This window comes from Setaria italica, chromosome V (assembly GCF_000263155.2).
Source record: "Setaria italica strain Yugu1 chromosome V, Setaria_italica_v2.0, whole genome shotgun sequence".
NCBI lineage: Eukaryota > Viridiplantae > Streptophyta > Magnoliopsida > Poales > Poaceae > Setaria > Setaria italica.
The window spans coordinates 11739536-11755917 of record NC_028454.1 but is presented as its reverse complement, the minus strand read 5'-3'; the positions used below and the strand labels follow the sequence as shown (position 1 = coordinate 11755917).

The 16382-nt window shown below is 49.1% G+C and overlaps 1 protein-coding gene across 1 annotated transcript in view; it reads left to right on the top strand.

Moving 5' to 3' along the window:
* The first annotated feature begins 15068 nt into the window (after positions 1-15068).
* Positions 15069-16382, top strand: part of LOC101775414 (hexokinase-8) — a 4442-nt gene continuing 3128 nt past the window's right edge. Inside the window, exon 1 of the mRNA XM_004968403.3 lies at positions 15069-16016. Within this exon, the coding sequence (XP_004968460.1) occupies positions 15826-16016 (191 nt within the window). The 5' untranslated portion in view covers positions 15069-15825. The remainder of the gene's footprint in view (positions 16017-16382) is intronic.

Genomic DNA, 16382 nt, shown 5'->3' with positions numbered 1-16382 from the left:
CACTACAGCAGCAGCAGCTTTCTTTCAAGTGTATCCGGCCGGCTGCTCTCTCTCGTGAGCACCATTTGACTTTGTAGCTCGTATCTCAGGTCCGTTCAAAAATGACCATGGCACGGCTACGGTGGAGGGCTGGTGGGCGTGCGCGGCAAAGCAAAAAGCGCCTCGCCGGGGTTGCGCGAAAGGATCTTTTGCGAGGACGACGTCACCGGGATAAAAGCGCACCGGATCGCCGTGGACGTACAGGCGCACGGCGGGGTCGACGGCCCACGGCCGTATGGGACTTGCAGCAACAGGGGAAAGGAGGTGTGCCATGATGATAAGGTTCTAGGGACCGCGCGCGCACATGTTTCGGAGGGGGCTTTTGCATGCTGCGCACGAACGATTGTTCGCGGGCAGCAGAATCATCCATCCATCCGTTCGAATCGGCAGTGCTCGACTGTTCCGCGATGCGGTGCCGAACATTCAAAACCCCAGCGTCCGCATCGTTTTCCCTTCTCTTTATTGCACCACTGATCTTCAAACGTGGCTTTCTATTCTCAATGCAAAGTTTCATAGTTATGTTTTCAAAAATGCCACATAGTTAAGAATGTATTTAATTCGTAGATGAAATATCTCAAATAATATATAGTTTCATCTTTTGTTATTTCCAAAACTACATACAACACACAAATATTTTAAAAACAGTGTACATATAGTTTCATCTCAAAAAACTACTTTTCTTCTCTCACCTCATAATAATATACAATGTCATCAAAATTGCTTACGTGGCTGTTCACTTAGTGTACATAAAACTTTCACGGAGAATAGGCTTGTGCCTTCCCCGAAAACCCTCGTCAAATTCCGGGCGCCAATGGAGCTCGTCGTCTCCCGTGCGCTCGTGCACAGGGAATCGTCTTCGCGCGGAGCACTTTGACCAGGCCATGGAGGAAGGAAACGAGCTAGGTAGTGCGCGCGGCGGTTTGAGCTGGTGGCGAGGCCGCGCGGGACCGGAGGCCGATGCATGCTGAGGCAAGCATGACCGTCGCCGGCCGGCCAGCCATGCAGGCCGCGTGGGTCTGCGCGCCCGTCGTCCTCGAAGGCCACACGTGCAGTGCAGTGCGTGCAGAACCACGATCACGATCGGGCCTCTGCACGCACAAACCACGCCACTGTTGCTGTGCTTTTGATTTGAACATGACATGCAGACAACCGCTGTAGCGTCCACGCAGCAGCAGCACGCAGCCAGGCAAGGCAAGGACTCTGCGCTGCACGTCTGCACCTGATCATCATGCGGCCGGAAGCCCGGAACACGGGGCACAGGAGTTTCATCGTACAAGTGTCCGGCCGCGATGCGAGCATCTTCAAACCCGTGCGGGACAGATGGCGATGGCTCAAGTCAACTCAGCCGGGCGAGGCCGCTGTTCCTGCGTGTGCCTGTGTCACTGTGTGTGTGCATCCGTGCTGCTGACTCTGAGGTGGTGGCCTGGATGAAATGCGTGCTAGCGAACGAAGCGAGCTCGATCGCCTCCCATTTTACTACGGGGGGCGTTTGACCGTGCCTGCTCGCCGTTCTCTGAGTCGTGACACCTTAACAATCCGGAGTTTACCGCTGGCTCCCCTCATCCCGAGCTCGCGGTGACTGGGGCAGATAAAAAATGCCGTTTCCCCAGGGCATGAACCTTCGACTCGTCATCATGTTCGTTCAGAGTTCAGGCTTCGGAGACCGAAATAAACGGAGGCGTCACAGTGCCGCTAGGAGCGCGCGGTCTTTGATTAGGTTTCGGACGGTGCGCTGGAGTTGCACGGCGGGCACTCCGACGTGCCACCGTCGGGAGCTGGAGCTTCCTTGGCCAGGGTGGCGCACAGTGCGCCGTGCTTATTGGATGCACTCATACACGCGCGGCACGGCTCTTGTTCCAGGAGGAGGAGAAGCGTCGAGCGTGCGTGGCAGTGTTTCCGAGCTCGTTTTGTCATGTTTCAGGGCGGGGAGGAGCACGAGCACCATCACTAGTGAGAGCGAGTGAGTATTGTAATGATCCCCTTTTGGCGCCTCTCGGTTGTCACGTACCGGTACGAATCCTTGGGTTTGAACAAAAAGAGAGAGGCCAACCCAATCATGCGAGTTTGAACCCCCAGGTCCTCCTGCACACACCCTCCATGAGATTTCGCACCACCACGGACCACACACGCTGACACGCACACACCCTGGCTAACCCAAAAAATGCAGCAGAGGGATGCGACCCCTTTTGTTGTGTGGATGGATGGGTTCCCCGTGCGGTGCGCGACCACGTGCGCGCCCGCCCGCCGGACCATGCGGCCGTGCTCCCCGCGCCACCAATCGCCGGGCCGGTCAACCTGGGGGCCTGGAGCTGCGTGCACCGGAGGCCCCCCCGGGGGGGGGGGGGCGGCGGGGCGCGTGAGGGGCGGCCATCCTGGGCCCCCGAAGCTACAGGGTGCCAAAGGTACAACGTAGTATGCAGTACTGCTGTATTATATGCTATGCTGCGTGCCTGTGTTGCTGCGCCCGAAGCTACATGGCCCGTCGCGAGTGTAGTAGAGAGAGTAAACGAGCACCAGGACGCCAGGCACCAACGCAAGCAGCTAGCGCCTAGCAGCAAAGCAAGCGACAAGCCAGCAACTGGAGCTGGAGGAGGTAGCATTTTTCTATTTTTCAATTTGCTCTAAGCCCTTAATTAACTCCGGCTCGGCTCAAGTTAATTAGGCGAATTAGTATTTCATTTTCGATTTATGAATGACGATCGACATTGCATGTTCATTGCAAAAAGGTAGTTAATATTATATTAATTGGAGTATTGGACACTGGCAAGGGATGGATGTCATTTGGATTTGAGAGTTCAACGAAAAGAGGAAACAATCAGATGAGTCATTAACAAACTTTTTAATAGTAGTACGAGTTCTTCAAGAAAGATTCATTTGCTAAAATATTTAGTCTTATGAACAACTATTTTTTACTACTATTACTAAAAGGTCCGGGCTTTTAGTCTCACCCGGGTCCTTGAAATCTCAGGATCGGCCCTGCATGCACGGAAGCCCTCGCCCCCATCCATCCATCCATCCATCCAAATCAAAAGCTATCCCACCCATCCATCCGCGCTCGCAGCCAACGGCTTTTGCTTCGCTTGGGGGATCCTTCTTGCGGAGAGGAGGAAATGGTCATCGTGATCGCTCGTGATGGCTCTAGCGGGAAGAAAATTTTGTGCAGCTGGGCTGCAAAGCTCCGTCCGTGCAGTCCGACGCCTGATGGTTGCCGCATTGACACCCCAAGCATCGGACGCCCTGTTGCTCGCTGGCTTCCTCCCGCAGAGATCAATCACGCTCGGCTCACACGACTCCTGAAAATCGCAGCTAGCGCTCAACTCGCATGTGCAAGACGCGTCTCGCAGCGCTGGACTCGCAGGCAGAAGAGTAATTTCCTTTTTGCTTCCCTATCAAAGCCGCTTGCATCTCATACGAACGCGTTGCTTCCGTTGTCCGCCGTCGCCGTTGTGGTCCATCGCAATCCGCACATCCCCCACCCCCGTTCTCGCCGACAGACACCTCTAACTCCCGTCATCCTCCGCTACCATGGCCTCCGTCATCCTCCGCTACCGTGGCCTCCGTCATCCTCCGTCATCCTCCGCTGCCAACGCAGTCGCCTCGCCCACCGGTGACCCTCTCGTCCGACCGCTTGAAGAGGCACCTCTACTCCCTGGTTCGCCGTCCGCCGCCACAATCACCTCGCCCACTGGCTCCCCTCTCGCAACCACATCAGCAGGCACCTCAACCTACACCTGGGTCATAGAAGGTTATATGCTTCAATCTGAACTAATTTTAGTACCCTTTTGATTTGTTCTATGTGGCACATCAGGATGAGCAATTGATGTTGTTTAGTTGATGCAGACCACACAGGTGGATGGACCAATTGTACCCACAGAGGTACTTGTTTTTTCCCATCAGTTATTCGTGAATTTTACTTTCCGCATACATCTCTGTCCATTGTAGATGCTAAAAATAACAGGTCTCATAGTCATGGTATTTCAGTCCCTATGTATGTCCTATTGTCTCACAGTTGTGGTATTTGAGTACCCTGATGAATGTTTGATTCCATTAGACAAGCTTTCTGTACATACTTGTGCATCCAAATTAATGCAGGTCCTATTCATGTTTCCTAACTTGTTGCTATTTTGAATCTTCATATGACTATTGTCCGTACCGTGAGCAATCTTTCACAGACATGAGTCTTTCTTGTTTGTGTTTCATCTCTCACAGGAAAATGAAAGTACAAATTTAGTAGTACAAGATTCAGATGCGGATGAGAGGAGTGATGAATTATTTCAGAGGTGAAGATGGTGTGCAGTGAAGCAATATGTTGCAGTTCTGGAAGGACCACGATAAGATTATGATGTTGTTCTATTCGGATGCATAGTGTAGTTTCAAAAAGTAAAATGTATGGATGTGCTAAACATAAAGAGTTTATAAAGAGTTTGTTGATGTTGTTGTATTCCGATGTACAGGGTAGTTATGAAATTCTTCAATATATGGGTGTGTTAAAAAAGAGATTGTTATGAAATAAATATGGATGTTCCGAAGAATTGAGTTTGCGTCTCTCATTTGGAGGATGTGAAATACAATATAGATGCATATTGTGAAATTGAGTTTGTATATCTCATTTGGAGGTTTTAAACTACAAAGGCTGAACATCGGAACATATAAATATAATTGGAAGGTTGTAAAACAGAAGTTTGGATGTGCTCTAAGAATGAGACTGTAATACAAGCCTGAATGTCCTCAATAGGAATATGTCTGCAATCTAACAAAAATACAAATATGGAATGATGATATATTTTCACAAAAAGGTTACATGTTTTCTATATTTGGCACTCCATCATCTTGATTTGGCACTCCATCATCTTGATTTGGCACTCCATCAAAATTTAATTTCTTAATAGCTGGCTGTAATGCGGCGGTTCGATCAACTCCCAGTAAGAGATTTGTATATCCTCCTTGGATATAAGGAGCATCCATGGTAGAAGAACTGCCATACATATTAAAGTGTGGCATCATAGCATTAGCATATTCTTCTTGATTCAAAAGAGCGACCATGGATGAAGATGGGCCATACACATCATTTGCAAAGTTTGGCATTGTGCTGCTAGTATCAATGCTACCGTCGTTAAGATCCTGTATCACAGAATATGAAACTGTTCATAAAAAGTTGCATGTAAGCAAATCAAATATAAAAAGTGAATATAGTCCAAGTCATATTACTTACGATAAATTGCTCTAGGTCAGCACGTTCATATCCTTCATATCTATTATTTGCTGCATTTATTGAATCTTACTCTATATTCAAACATATGAAGTTAACTACACACACATCAAAAAGGGAAAAACATCGTAGAATGGGTAGGATCAATACCTTTCTCTTTACCACTTTTATTTTTCTTCCCTTTATTCTTTTCAAGGAAGATGGTCCCTCGTTTACTCTTTGGGTCTTTTACCACCCGAGGAATTCTAAATGATATTTTACCTCTGAACGTGTCTATAGCATAGTCAATTGAAGTTGGAGGAACCTCATTATTTTTTCTTGCATCTTGCTTAGAGAATTATATGCTTCCAAATCCAAATTAGCTATTGCATTCTCCAAATAATCAAGACGTCCTTTTGACCGTGAACACTTCAATGCAACGGTTGTTGCCTTTCGTGAGATACATGCAACTTGGGTTTTCAAACTTTCCTTCTCAGATCCTTGTTTCTCAATATATAATCCTCTCTTTGCATATTTATCCATTTGTGAAAACATCGTTCAACACTTTGACAGCATGCTTGCACAATATACCTATAAGATGTGAACATCATATTTCAGCAATTTGTATTAAAAATTATACTATTACAATTTAAACCTTGTATACATACCTATGGATTCGTACTTTCAGCAAGCATATACAATGGTCAAATCTATTTTTGTTGAATATAACTGTTGCTCCATAATCAGAGTACATATGTGTAACCATACATTTCAAAACTGACCCCTCGCCGGGTAACAATTTACAAGAAAATGAAAATTTTCCTTAAATTCTTCCTCAAATTCTTTAAACATCCTCCTTGTATATGAATCAGCCGCGGTCTTCAATAGAGGGATGCAAGTAACTGGGCTCTTTTGACGTGATTGAAAATCTTCATCCAACTTATTTTCACGAAGACTAACAGAAACCTTCTCGCATTCTACAAGGAGCTCCGAAAGACCCAGTTTTCTATGAAATCTTTTCTTGAATACATTATTCATACCTTCACTCCTTTAAGTGGAGTTCATATCAGCTGTAAATGAGTCACGATGCACAGCAGCCCACTTTGCTCTCAAATCATATAGGTTTAACATCCATTTATTGTCCTCAAGTTTGTACTCACGCAACAATTCATCTTCTTCTTGAAGTAAAATTCTGATCTATCTTCACAGACACATCTCTTAAAATTGGGAAGAAACTTCTCCAGATGCTCTTGAATTACATGACTGAGATGTTTAGCAGCATTTAAATAAATGTGCCATAAACAAAGATGATGGCTGGTGTTTGGGAATACATAAGCTACTGCGCCCGCCATGGCCACATCTTGATCAATAAAATTTGTACTAGGATGCTTGCCTGACATTGCTGTTAGAAAGGTTTTAAGTAGCCAAACAAAAGATTCAATAGTCTCATTAAACAATAATGCAACCCCAAAAATGATTGTCTGCTTGTGATGGTTGGTTCCTAGTAGTGGAGGAAAAGACAATTCAAACTTATTGGTCTGAAACGTGGTGTCAAAAGACACGACATCATCAAAACATGTGTAATCCATGATAGACTAACCATCTGCCCAAAAGAAATTAGCCATTCTACCATCTTCCTCATCTATTTCAATAGCATAAAAGAATGATGGATCCTCTATGTTTATGCGTCACTGGATCTTAAATATTTCTTGCGTTATCGACCAATCTCATTGTTGCAATCCATCCGTGAGAATGACACTTTGTCAGTGTGGCGGAACCACCCTAATTAACTTAGCTAAAGCACAATTAAGTCGCCTGACACGCGATCATATGCTTTAATCAAGTTAACTCGGCAGTCCGTCGGATTTCATCCGATAAACCACTACACAGGACCGAGAAGCAGAGCTCACACGAAGGTGAGTGGTTCCAGAGAATATAATAGATCATCCAAATTAAACCAGTACATTAATTTATTACAACACCAGATTCGAAATTCAAACAAAGTTTGCAGAGTTCTTAAGCAGCGGAAATAAACAAACGGAAGCTAGCGCCGAAGTCGGACATGACGATGAGGCCGATCATGACATCAATGACCCCTGTCCTCGTCGTCCAAGGAGGGATTCTACTCAACCGTCCACCCAAGAGGAAGCTGGGAAGGCCAAGTGCAACAAGCAGCAAACTCAGGGGCTTCAACATCACCTGAAAGATGTGCCACAAGCAAGGCTGAGCAACTATGCTCAACAAGACTTAACCGATGGGTGGTTCTAATCCACCAACTTCTAGACATGCAAGGCTTTTTTGGCTGAGTGGTTTGTTTTGCCAAAAGCGACTACAGTAGATTCTTACTTTCAATATTTTAGCCACAAGTTCTACGTTTATTTCACCAATCTAAGTTAGCAGCTATACTAAGCAAGCAATGGTTTCCAATCAATTAAACAAGCAACAATATTTAGATCACCATCATCTTCCATTCTTACTCAGTGTAGCATAGCGATTAAGCAGTCCCAAACTGTGAGAGGGAGACGAATCGATTCGAATTTCTTAACCATGCATGGCGAACCTAATCTCATGACATCCGCGCACCGCTGAGGGTCGCTTCCTTTGTCGGCCGTCCCCATCGATCCCCAGACTCGTGTCGGGCCCACTTTCCTTGGTACAAGGCTCCACAGACCCGGCCTGTGCTGTTCGATGACCGCGTTTGTTACCACATGCGGCCGTAAGGGAATTTCAGTCCAGAGACAGTGGATCGAACCGCTCACGTCCTGGTTCGTTCAGGTACTAGGCTCCCCCATCCCATACTAGGTATGAGATTAGTACTTTCAAACACTTGATCACGAACAACATCACCTTTTGAACTTAAACCAATTTCATGTAGACAGACGGGGCAATCCACCGACCACCAAAACAATTCACAAGGCCCTGCCCCGTCCATCGTCCTTATAGTTGTAACAAAAAGGAGAGCAAGTAACTCCTATAACTCGCGAGTGACAGGAAATCACTCAACTTCTACCGAGTCTTGTTTAAGCATTGCAACTACTCGGCCTATCATACTAGTGTTCAGATCAAAGGGAACTAATTCATGCATCTATGATTTCAAACAAATCCTGCAATGTAAATGCTCAAACAAGGCAAGCAATTGCATTGCAAGTAATTAAAACATAGGAATTTATGCTCAGCTACGACTTCATCTTCGGGCACCGGGTGCACCTCGTACGTGCAGTCGGTGAGGTTCAGCTCTACACGAAATGCAATGCAAGGGTGAGACACTTAGACGGTGATTTCAACAGCATTTGTAAAGATGTAAACCCAAAACTGTAGCAAAACTATAGGGAAAAGGTGGAAAACCCACTTTATTGGATTATACTCAAAACGAGGATTCCAACCCAAGTGATTTCATATTTTTCTGATTTTTCCTCGATTTAAGATGTAATTTCCAAGCTTCTGTTGATTCCAAATGAGCTAAAAGAATCGGATCGGGAAAAACTTACGATATGACCCTTAGACTTAAGGAATCACTGCACCGGGGTCCTCAGGTTTAACACAGAGAAAACCTCGAAATTTTACACAGATACCCTCGGTCAAAAGAAACAGACACAACCGAGCCCTCGGGCGAGGCGGACAACACTTAGACGAGTCGGGCGAGGCGGACAACACTCGGGCGAGTCGGACGAGCTGGAAGGGGGTCGGCAGCTCACCTCCGGTCCTACTGACGAGGTCTCGGGGTTGGGAAGAAACAGGCCGAGGCGGAACGAGGAACGGCGGCGTTTCGGCGGCGGCGGTGCTTCTGGTGGACAACAAGCAAGCTTTAGATCTGCGCAAGAGGATGGCAAAGCGACTGGTAGGGTAGGCAAGGCTCGGTGTTGGGCGTAAGGAGGAGCTCCACAGAGAGCTCACGCGGCGGTGCTTGAGCGCGAAGCAGAGGAGTGTGCGGTGGCGAATGCGGTGGAGAAGAACAAAGCAAGTAGTGCGGCAAAGGTGGTGGTGGCGAAGGGAACTCCGGTAAGAGGCTTCGGTACCCTTTTTATAGTTGCGCAGAAGCGCTCGGAGGAAGGAAATGAGCTCGAGCGGCGAGAGGATAAGATTGAGGGAGAAAACGAGTGCTCTGCCGCGACGGCGATTGGTCGGCGTCTCCATTGGCGAGCTCGGACGCAATCTTGCCCTAGTTGGGCAGCAAGGATTTAGGGCTGGGGGTAAAGCGGGTTTGTTGGGCACGCAGATCTGCTAGGTCTGTGCGCGTGTGGTCACGGCCATTACTGGCGGCGGCGCCATTGGCGGACAGGTGGGAGGGAAGGGCACTGCAGGGGAGGTGACAGGGCGAGCGGTGTGACGCGAGCATGCGCGGGACTAGCGGCTTTGCCAGGGCACGCTACTGGCGAGGCGGGGGAAGGAGCTGTCACTGCCTGCGCGGTGGTTGGCGGAGACGGCAGCGTCGCCAGGCGCGCGCGCGGGCAGCGCGACTGAGGTATGACGGGAGGGCCGGAAGGCGTTGGGGCGCGTGGCCGGGGATCCGGGTGAGGCGGATGCGCGCGTGAGGCGAGGCGGTACTGGCGCGGCAGCGACCGGTCTTCGGTCGCAGAGTGGCCGGGGCGACGGCGGAGCTGCGGGCAGTGCGCCTGGCGCGGCCGGCAAGGCCTCGAGCGATATGAGACGAAACAGATTGGAGGAGCACGGGTCGTCGTCGCGCGCGACTGGGGATCGAGGCGCGTCGACCCATCTTGTCGCGACCGGCGACTGGGCGAGGCGGCGCTCGCTAGCGAGGGCACGCCACGCGGCGGCAGCACTCGGGAGCGCGGCGTATGCGCGCTCTGGCGCTGTCTGGCCGACGGATCCGCGAGATCTTTTGCCGGGCCCATCTCCCAGTCTCTTGATCTCCCGATTTTCAAACTGCGCCACGTTGACTCGCTTTACAAGGGTTGTAGTACGCAGACTAAGGTCCAACTTTTGTAACTTGAGCGAGTTCAAAAACGCGGTGAATTTGGAGATTCAAAGCTCCAAAGTTTGGAGGAACACCGGTTTCAGGACTTAGAGAAAAGAGGCGGTTTTGACTGGTTTTTAGGGGTCGGGCCTGATTTGAGCTACAGATTTGGGAAGCTCGGAGGTGAATTGGACCAAGGTCCAAATAGCAAGGTTGTTGTAGGAACTTAGTTCTCCAACTTCTATAAAGGGGTTTCTTGATGTTTGGTTCAACTTTCCAAAGAGAAACCCACCTTAAGGCGCCAGGTCGGGATGATTTCCAGACTTAGCCGAAGTTGCTGAAGGAGGCTGAGTTGACCAAACTAGGGAACTTTGACATGGATTTTGAAGGCTTTCGGGGCAGATTTCGAACTTGCTACGTAAAGAAAAGTTGTTAAGGTCCCGAAGCTCTAAAACTTTGGTATAGGGCTTAGCTCAAGATGATATTGGAAACCTCTAAATAGAGAGCCCCAAAGCTTGGACTTTGCCTAAAAGTTGCCAAAGCTTTTCTTTAAGCACAAAGGACCTGCTCTTAAGATTAAAATACCGTTTAAGCACCTAGGCTGTTACAGTCAGTTCCTCCATAAAATTGTACTATAAACTCAAACACCTGGGCTGGCTTCATCCCGCCATCCCTCATTTGGCCAATTAGTTTCTTGTCTGCTTCTTGAACATTTCGTTGGGACCTCAGCTTCTGCTTTTTATTTGGACTAGCAAGGTAACGATTGCGATCAAGAACAACCTTATACACTGTCCAAACCCCCTCATTGCTAACACTAAATTGAACATGAGCATTGCAACCTATCCTTGTAGTGTCCTTTGATGACTCCGTTTGTCGATGACCTTGACTATTGCAAACTATATGTCTGTGACAGATACTGTCATCTCCTCGGCACTTTATATCGCTCTTTCTAATACTGAACCCAATCTTGCCTGCATATGTGTTGTATATATCATAAGCTTTCTGCTCGGATTAGAAAGACATTCCACCTTCAGGAACAGTCAAAGTTTGTCGAACTTTATCAGCCACCTGTTGTATAATGAGCCTAGAATTAAAAAATGCCTTAGAAAAATATGAAATATTATGATCTCACTTGAATTGTTATAAGTTGCTTCAATTATCTTATCTGATGTTTCATTCGCCATTGCTTCTGTAGTGATCAACTCGATATTCTGTGCAACCTAGTATGTGCTCACTGATTAGTACTAGGCATAGTGTATGTACCATCAAAATATAGAAGAAATAGGTGTATGTACTTGTATTATCGGCTTCCCGCAGATTTCAGGATCCCCGACAATCACACCATCATTATTCACAATAGGTACCAACAACTGTCTTCCCATATCGGATGTTAGAGTAGAGGACGACATCAGATGAGACGAGGGCACTGTAATCCCGATGGCTATCTCATCCTCATGGACTCCTACCATGGTGACTACGTTGTCTAGGATGATAGGAGAGGAGTCGCACCACCGACGGCTGCTCGCTCTAACTGACGCGTGCCTGAAGCAATCGTGAGAGTATGACGTTCGATGGGCCATCAGATTGCGTAACAGACATGGGAGTTCAATCTCCTGTGAACCAAGGGTCGTGAGCCGCGTTTGCCTGTAGTCGGAGCCTCGGAGGTCGGAGCCGAGCCAAGCATGATTAATTTTGGCAGGAGGAAGCCTGCGAGTAGCAGGACGTCGGATGCTTAGGGTGTCTACATGGCAACTATCAGGTGTCGGACTACACTGAAGGAGCTTTGCAGCTCGGCTTTTTCCCCTCTAGCGGTCACAATCCACGACGACGCGCGGCGCGGCTAAAATCCAGGAGCACGCAACGCCATCGCTCTCTCTCCCGTGTCCACGCGCCCACGCGCTGCGCCCCCCACGATGCTGAAATCAGCGGGGCTCGCGGACCCATCGGTTCATCGAGTGCGCCGCTGTTCAAACTTGAAACTCCGGCGCGTCGGGTACGGACGCGCTCTCGTCTTGTGCACCACGACGAGTCCATCTCCACGACCACGACGGCCGAAGCAATCCGTACGTGCCTGGTGGGCTGGACGGAAGGTGGAAGGCTGCCAGGCCGACAGTCGTCTCTGGGCCATGCGAATGTATTGGAGCAAAATGGGCCGGAAATTTAGCCGCGTGCTCCTGGATTTTAGCGCCAGGTTTTGTACTTTTGTGTGGGTGGTGGTGGGTTCGAACTTTCGAATGTAGTGGAGCAAAATGGGCCGGAAATTTCAAAATGGTCTAAGGAGATCTGCATCCTAATGTATAAAGCACGAGGGGATCAGGGGAAAGTGAAGGACATAGACTATCAATCAATAAGGCATGCTGTTTTTCACCCTCTTAAGGCCATGTTTACCCCAAAAGTAGCAACGACCGTCAATCATCAGCATGTCTTCACTGGTATAGGTTTTTCAGCCTTCTGAAAGGTACTCCCTCCATCCCAAATTACTATTTATTTTATCTTTTCTAGATACATACTTTTTGATATGCACCTAGATATATACTATGTTTAGATACATAAGTAAAAGTGATGTATCTAGAAAAACCAAAATAAATAGTAATTTGGGATGGGGGAGTACACAATAAGCAATTTTCAAGCATCCGAGATAAAGAACATACCCTGATTCCATAAAGAATGACAGCAAAAATGCTTCCATAAAGTATGGGTGTGGTAGAGCATAATAGAGTTGGTGACCAATGTTAGAAAGTTTGAAATTATCCCTTAATACATGTAATGTATTTTTTTGAAGCGATTAATACATGTAATGAAAGAATGCCCAAAGAAAGAACTTAAGCCATAATAGGAAATTAACGCCGCAGGGCAAATAATGATACAACCAAGAAAAACATCCAGTGAGAAATAAACAGGCATGCATAGGGGCATATGGCATTTGAATTTGCAGCTAAATGAGTTCTTAATAAGGAACTTCCTGCGAAATTGGTTAAAAGGTGCCAATGGGACTTTCTTATATCGATAGAAGAGTGAAGCCAAAGGGAGAGAACCCATGTGATGAACTGGAAATCTTAAAGTCCTCCCGCCGGCTGGACACTGCAATCGTCTGCTTCACCGCTAGCAGGGCTTCCTTCGATGTTTCCAGGATTGAAGTGTCCTCAGTTTCATAGGTTTTCAATTTTACAAGCAACTTTCTCGGAAACCACTCATTGTAGTCCCTGTTAAAATCAAAGCTGTGGGTGTCAATCCAAAGACTCAGCGAGCAGAAGTGTTCGTCATCCAGGGAACAGAAGCATGGCCGTGCATCAACTTCATGCTCTTCTATTTCACCGGGAGCGCATCGACAGATAACTTAAGAGCATCGTCCCTGCCAGAAGGCGCGACGCAGATGGAATAAGCGTTAAGGGGCCCATTCTCCTTAGACATGGCAAGGAAGATGCACCCGTGCCTGACAGCACAGCCGATGAAAGGCAGCCTCTCGTCGTCAACCTTGTGCCACTCGTGCGAATCAGTGTCAAGCGCATGAGTCCCCCAAGGCTGATTGAACGATACTACAATGTAGCGTCCGACCACCGCGTACGACCAGAGTTTCACAAAAGGCAGTATGGTGTACTCTATCGGATGGAGCTTCCAAGGTAAGCAGGCCGGAATCGGCACCTCGCTCCAGCAGCAATCCTCAAGGTAAGAGCAGCCACCGCCGACGGTGACGACTCTGGACTTGGAAAGATCGAGCACCTCGAACCAGGGCGGGAACTTGGACATGGCGTACACCCTGTCCCCCACGATCGTCAGGACAGGGCACCACTTCGCTGATGACTTGAGGCGCGGGCCCTGGATGGAAACCTTCGTCTCGGTGTCGAAGATGACGGTGTCGCCGTGGTCGCCCCCGACGCCGACGATCCACGCGCGGCGGCTTGACCGCACGGAGGTGAAAACCTTCCCGCCGGCGTTAGTCTCCAGGCTCCCGAGCCGACGCAGGCGGCGGCGTCTGTCATCTCGTACACGCTGAAGGGCTTGCGAGACCTAGACCAGTCCCAGTAGCACGCCACAAGGTAGATCGACGGACCTCGCCCCTCGTCCGAGCCATCGCCGGCGTGCGTTTCTTCCGTCGGCCGCCGTTCCCCGTCGCCCTTCTCCTGCGAGACACCTCCGGTGATCCGCTTCTGCCCTTCCCGAGTGAGGTTTCCTTAGTCTATTTCTCCGGCGATTTCGGGATCCGGAATCTCAATCTGGTCGGGGACTTCCGCTTCTTCTGGCCCCGGATGTGCTTCTGGCTTGGGCTTAGCTGCGGAAACCTCGGCCCTTCTTCCTCCATGACGGTCCCGCGTCTTCCTCTTCCTCTTCCCGCGCCCCATCGCTGCTACGGTCGGGTTTGGAACTTTCGAAGCGGAAGGGATAGCAATGTGGTACGGCAACAGGTGATGGCGGGCGGCAGATTCCTACTCAGATTCCTACAGTGGAGGCGAGAACAGACACGTCCTGGCCGTTTGCCGTTCGACCTCGCAAGACGAGCCGAGTACATACATATTCTAATTGTGGGCTAGGCCCTAGAAAGCGTCTTCCTTTCTCTTCTTCCTGGGCTTGAAAAGTTCGGTAGGTTTGAGTGGGCTCATTTTTGGGCCTAAAACATCTGCGGCCCATCACCACCCTGCCGGCCCGAGCCACCCTGATTTCAGTACGTGACGTACATCTGTGCATGCAGTGCGTAGACAGACAGCGGCTGGCAATGCAGGCGTGCACGACACATGTTTTGTACTTTTGTACTCCGACGATCCCTCGCTACCTGTTTCCACCAAGTGGGACACGGGGCCAAGTTACGTGCCACGTGTCCTCGCCCTTTGTCCACGTTTCACCTCCTCCAGGAAACAGCCCACAAATCCCTCTCCCTTTTCTCTCCCACGAAGCAGTAACCTCACTACTCATCAGAGGAGTACTCGAGCTGCACTCAAGTCTTCCACAAACCCACCGAGCCGAGCTCGCACGCACGGGCACGGCCACCGAAACCACCGCCACAGTGGCAGAGAGCCTTTCCCCTCCACAGTTCCACTCATCCCAAGTCAGGTGGCCAGTGGCCACATACATCCGCGGTGAGGGCGAGCATTCCCGGCCAACTTCTCCTTTCACCCCCACGCCGACCTGACGCAGAAGACTCCATGTGATCCCCAACCCAATCCGCCGACCGGCTCGCCCCTGGATGGAATCTATTCCCGGAGAGCGCTAGCATGATCCGCCCCTGCGCATGTCGCTCTGCAGGTCCCGAGAAGGTATAGCAACAAAACAAGGCCATACCCACCCACACAGGAGCACACGCGGCGCCGCCGTCCTTTTCCTGCCTTTTCCCCCCGTCCAGCACTCCAGTTGATCAATCAGTCGCCAAAAGCTTGCCAAATTTCACGTGTCTCGCTGTCTTTTGATGAGGATCCATAAATCGCTGTTCCGAACCCCAAATATTCCACACTTTCACATTTTCATCCCCAAGAAAATCCCGAGGATCCTGACTTTCGCTTGTTGCTTGCCTTTCCCCTGATCGAGCTGGTCTGAGCTCTTCGATGTCCTGCCATTTCTCCCCGGTTTCTTGAGCATCTTCCTTCGGTTCTCCAGTATAAAAATCCCGCCTTTTGCTACCTTCCTGCCTTTTCCCTCCCCGTTCGAGTTCCCGGATCCAAGATTCTAGATTGGCGAGTTGGGAGTTGGGGTCATGGCGGCAGCCGAGGCCGTGGCAATGGCGGAGCAGGTGGTGGCGGACCTCCGGGAGAAGTGTGAGACGCCGCCGGAGCTGCTGCGCGAGGTGGCGTCGGCGATGGCCCACGAGATGGGCGCGGGGCTGGAGAAGGATGGCGGGAGCAGGGTCAATATGCTTCTCTCCTACGTCGATAAGTTACCAACAGGGTTAGTGTCTCTGCTTTCTTGTCTGATCAGAGGAAGCTTTGGCGCTCTGCTACTAGTTTGGTTTTAGCTATAGCTGGATAATAAAACGTTTCTAGGATCACCTGATATTATTCTTGCATGCTTGTCACCACTAATTTCAAGAACAAAGTACCAAGTTGTTATTTGATCTGATTTTCTTGGTGAAAATTTGATATGAATAAATTACAGCAGTACAACACAATATAATTTGGTTCCACCGACTTATTTTTAGCACCCGTCACATCGAATGTTTAGATACTAATTAGGAGTATTAAACGTAGACTATTTACAAAATCCATTACATAAGTGGAGGCTAAACGGCGAGTTCTCGGGGACGGAGATGCTTGA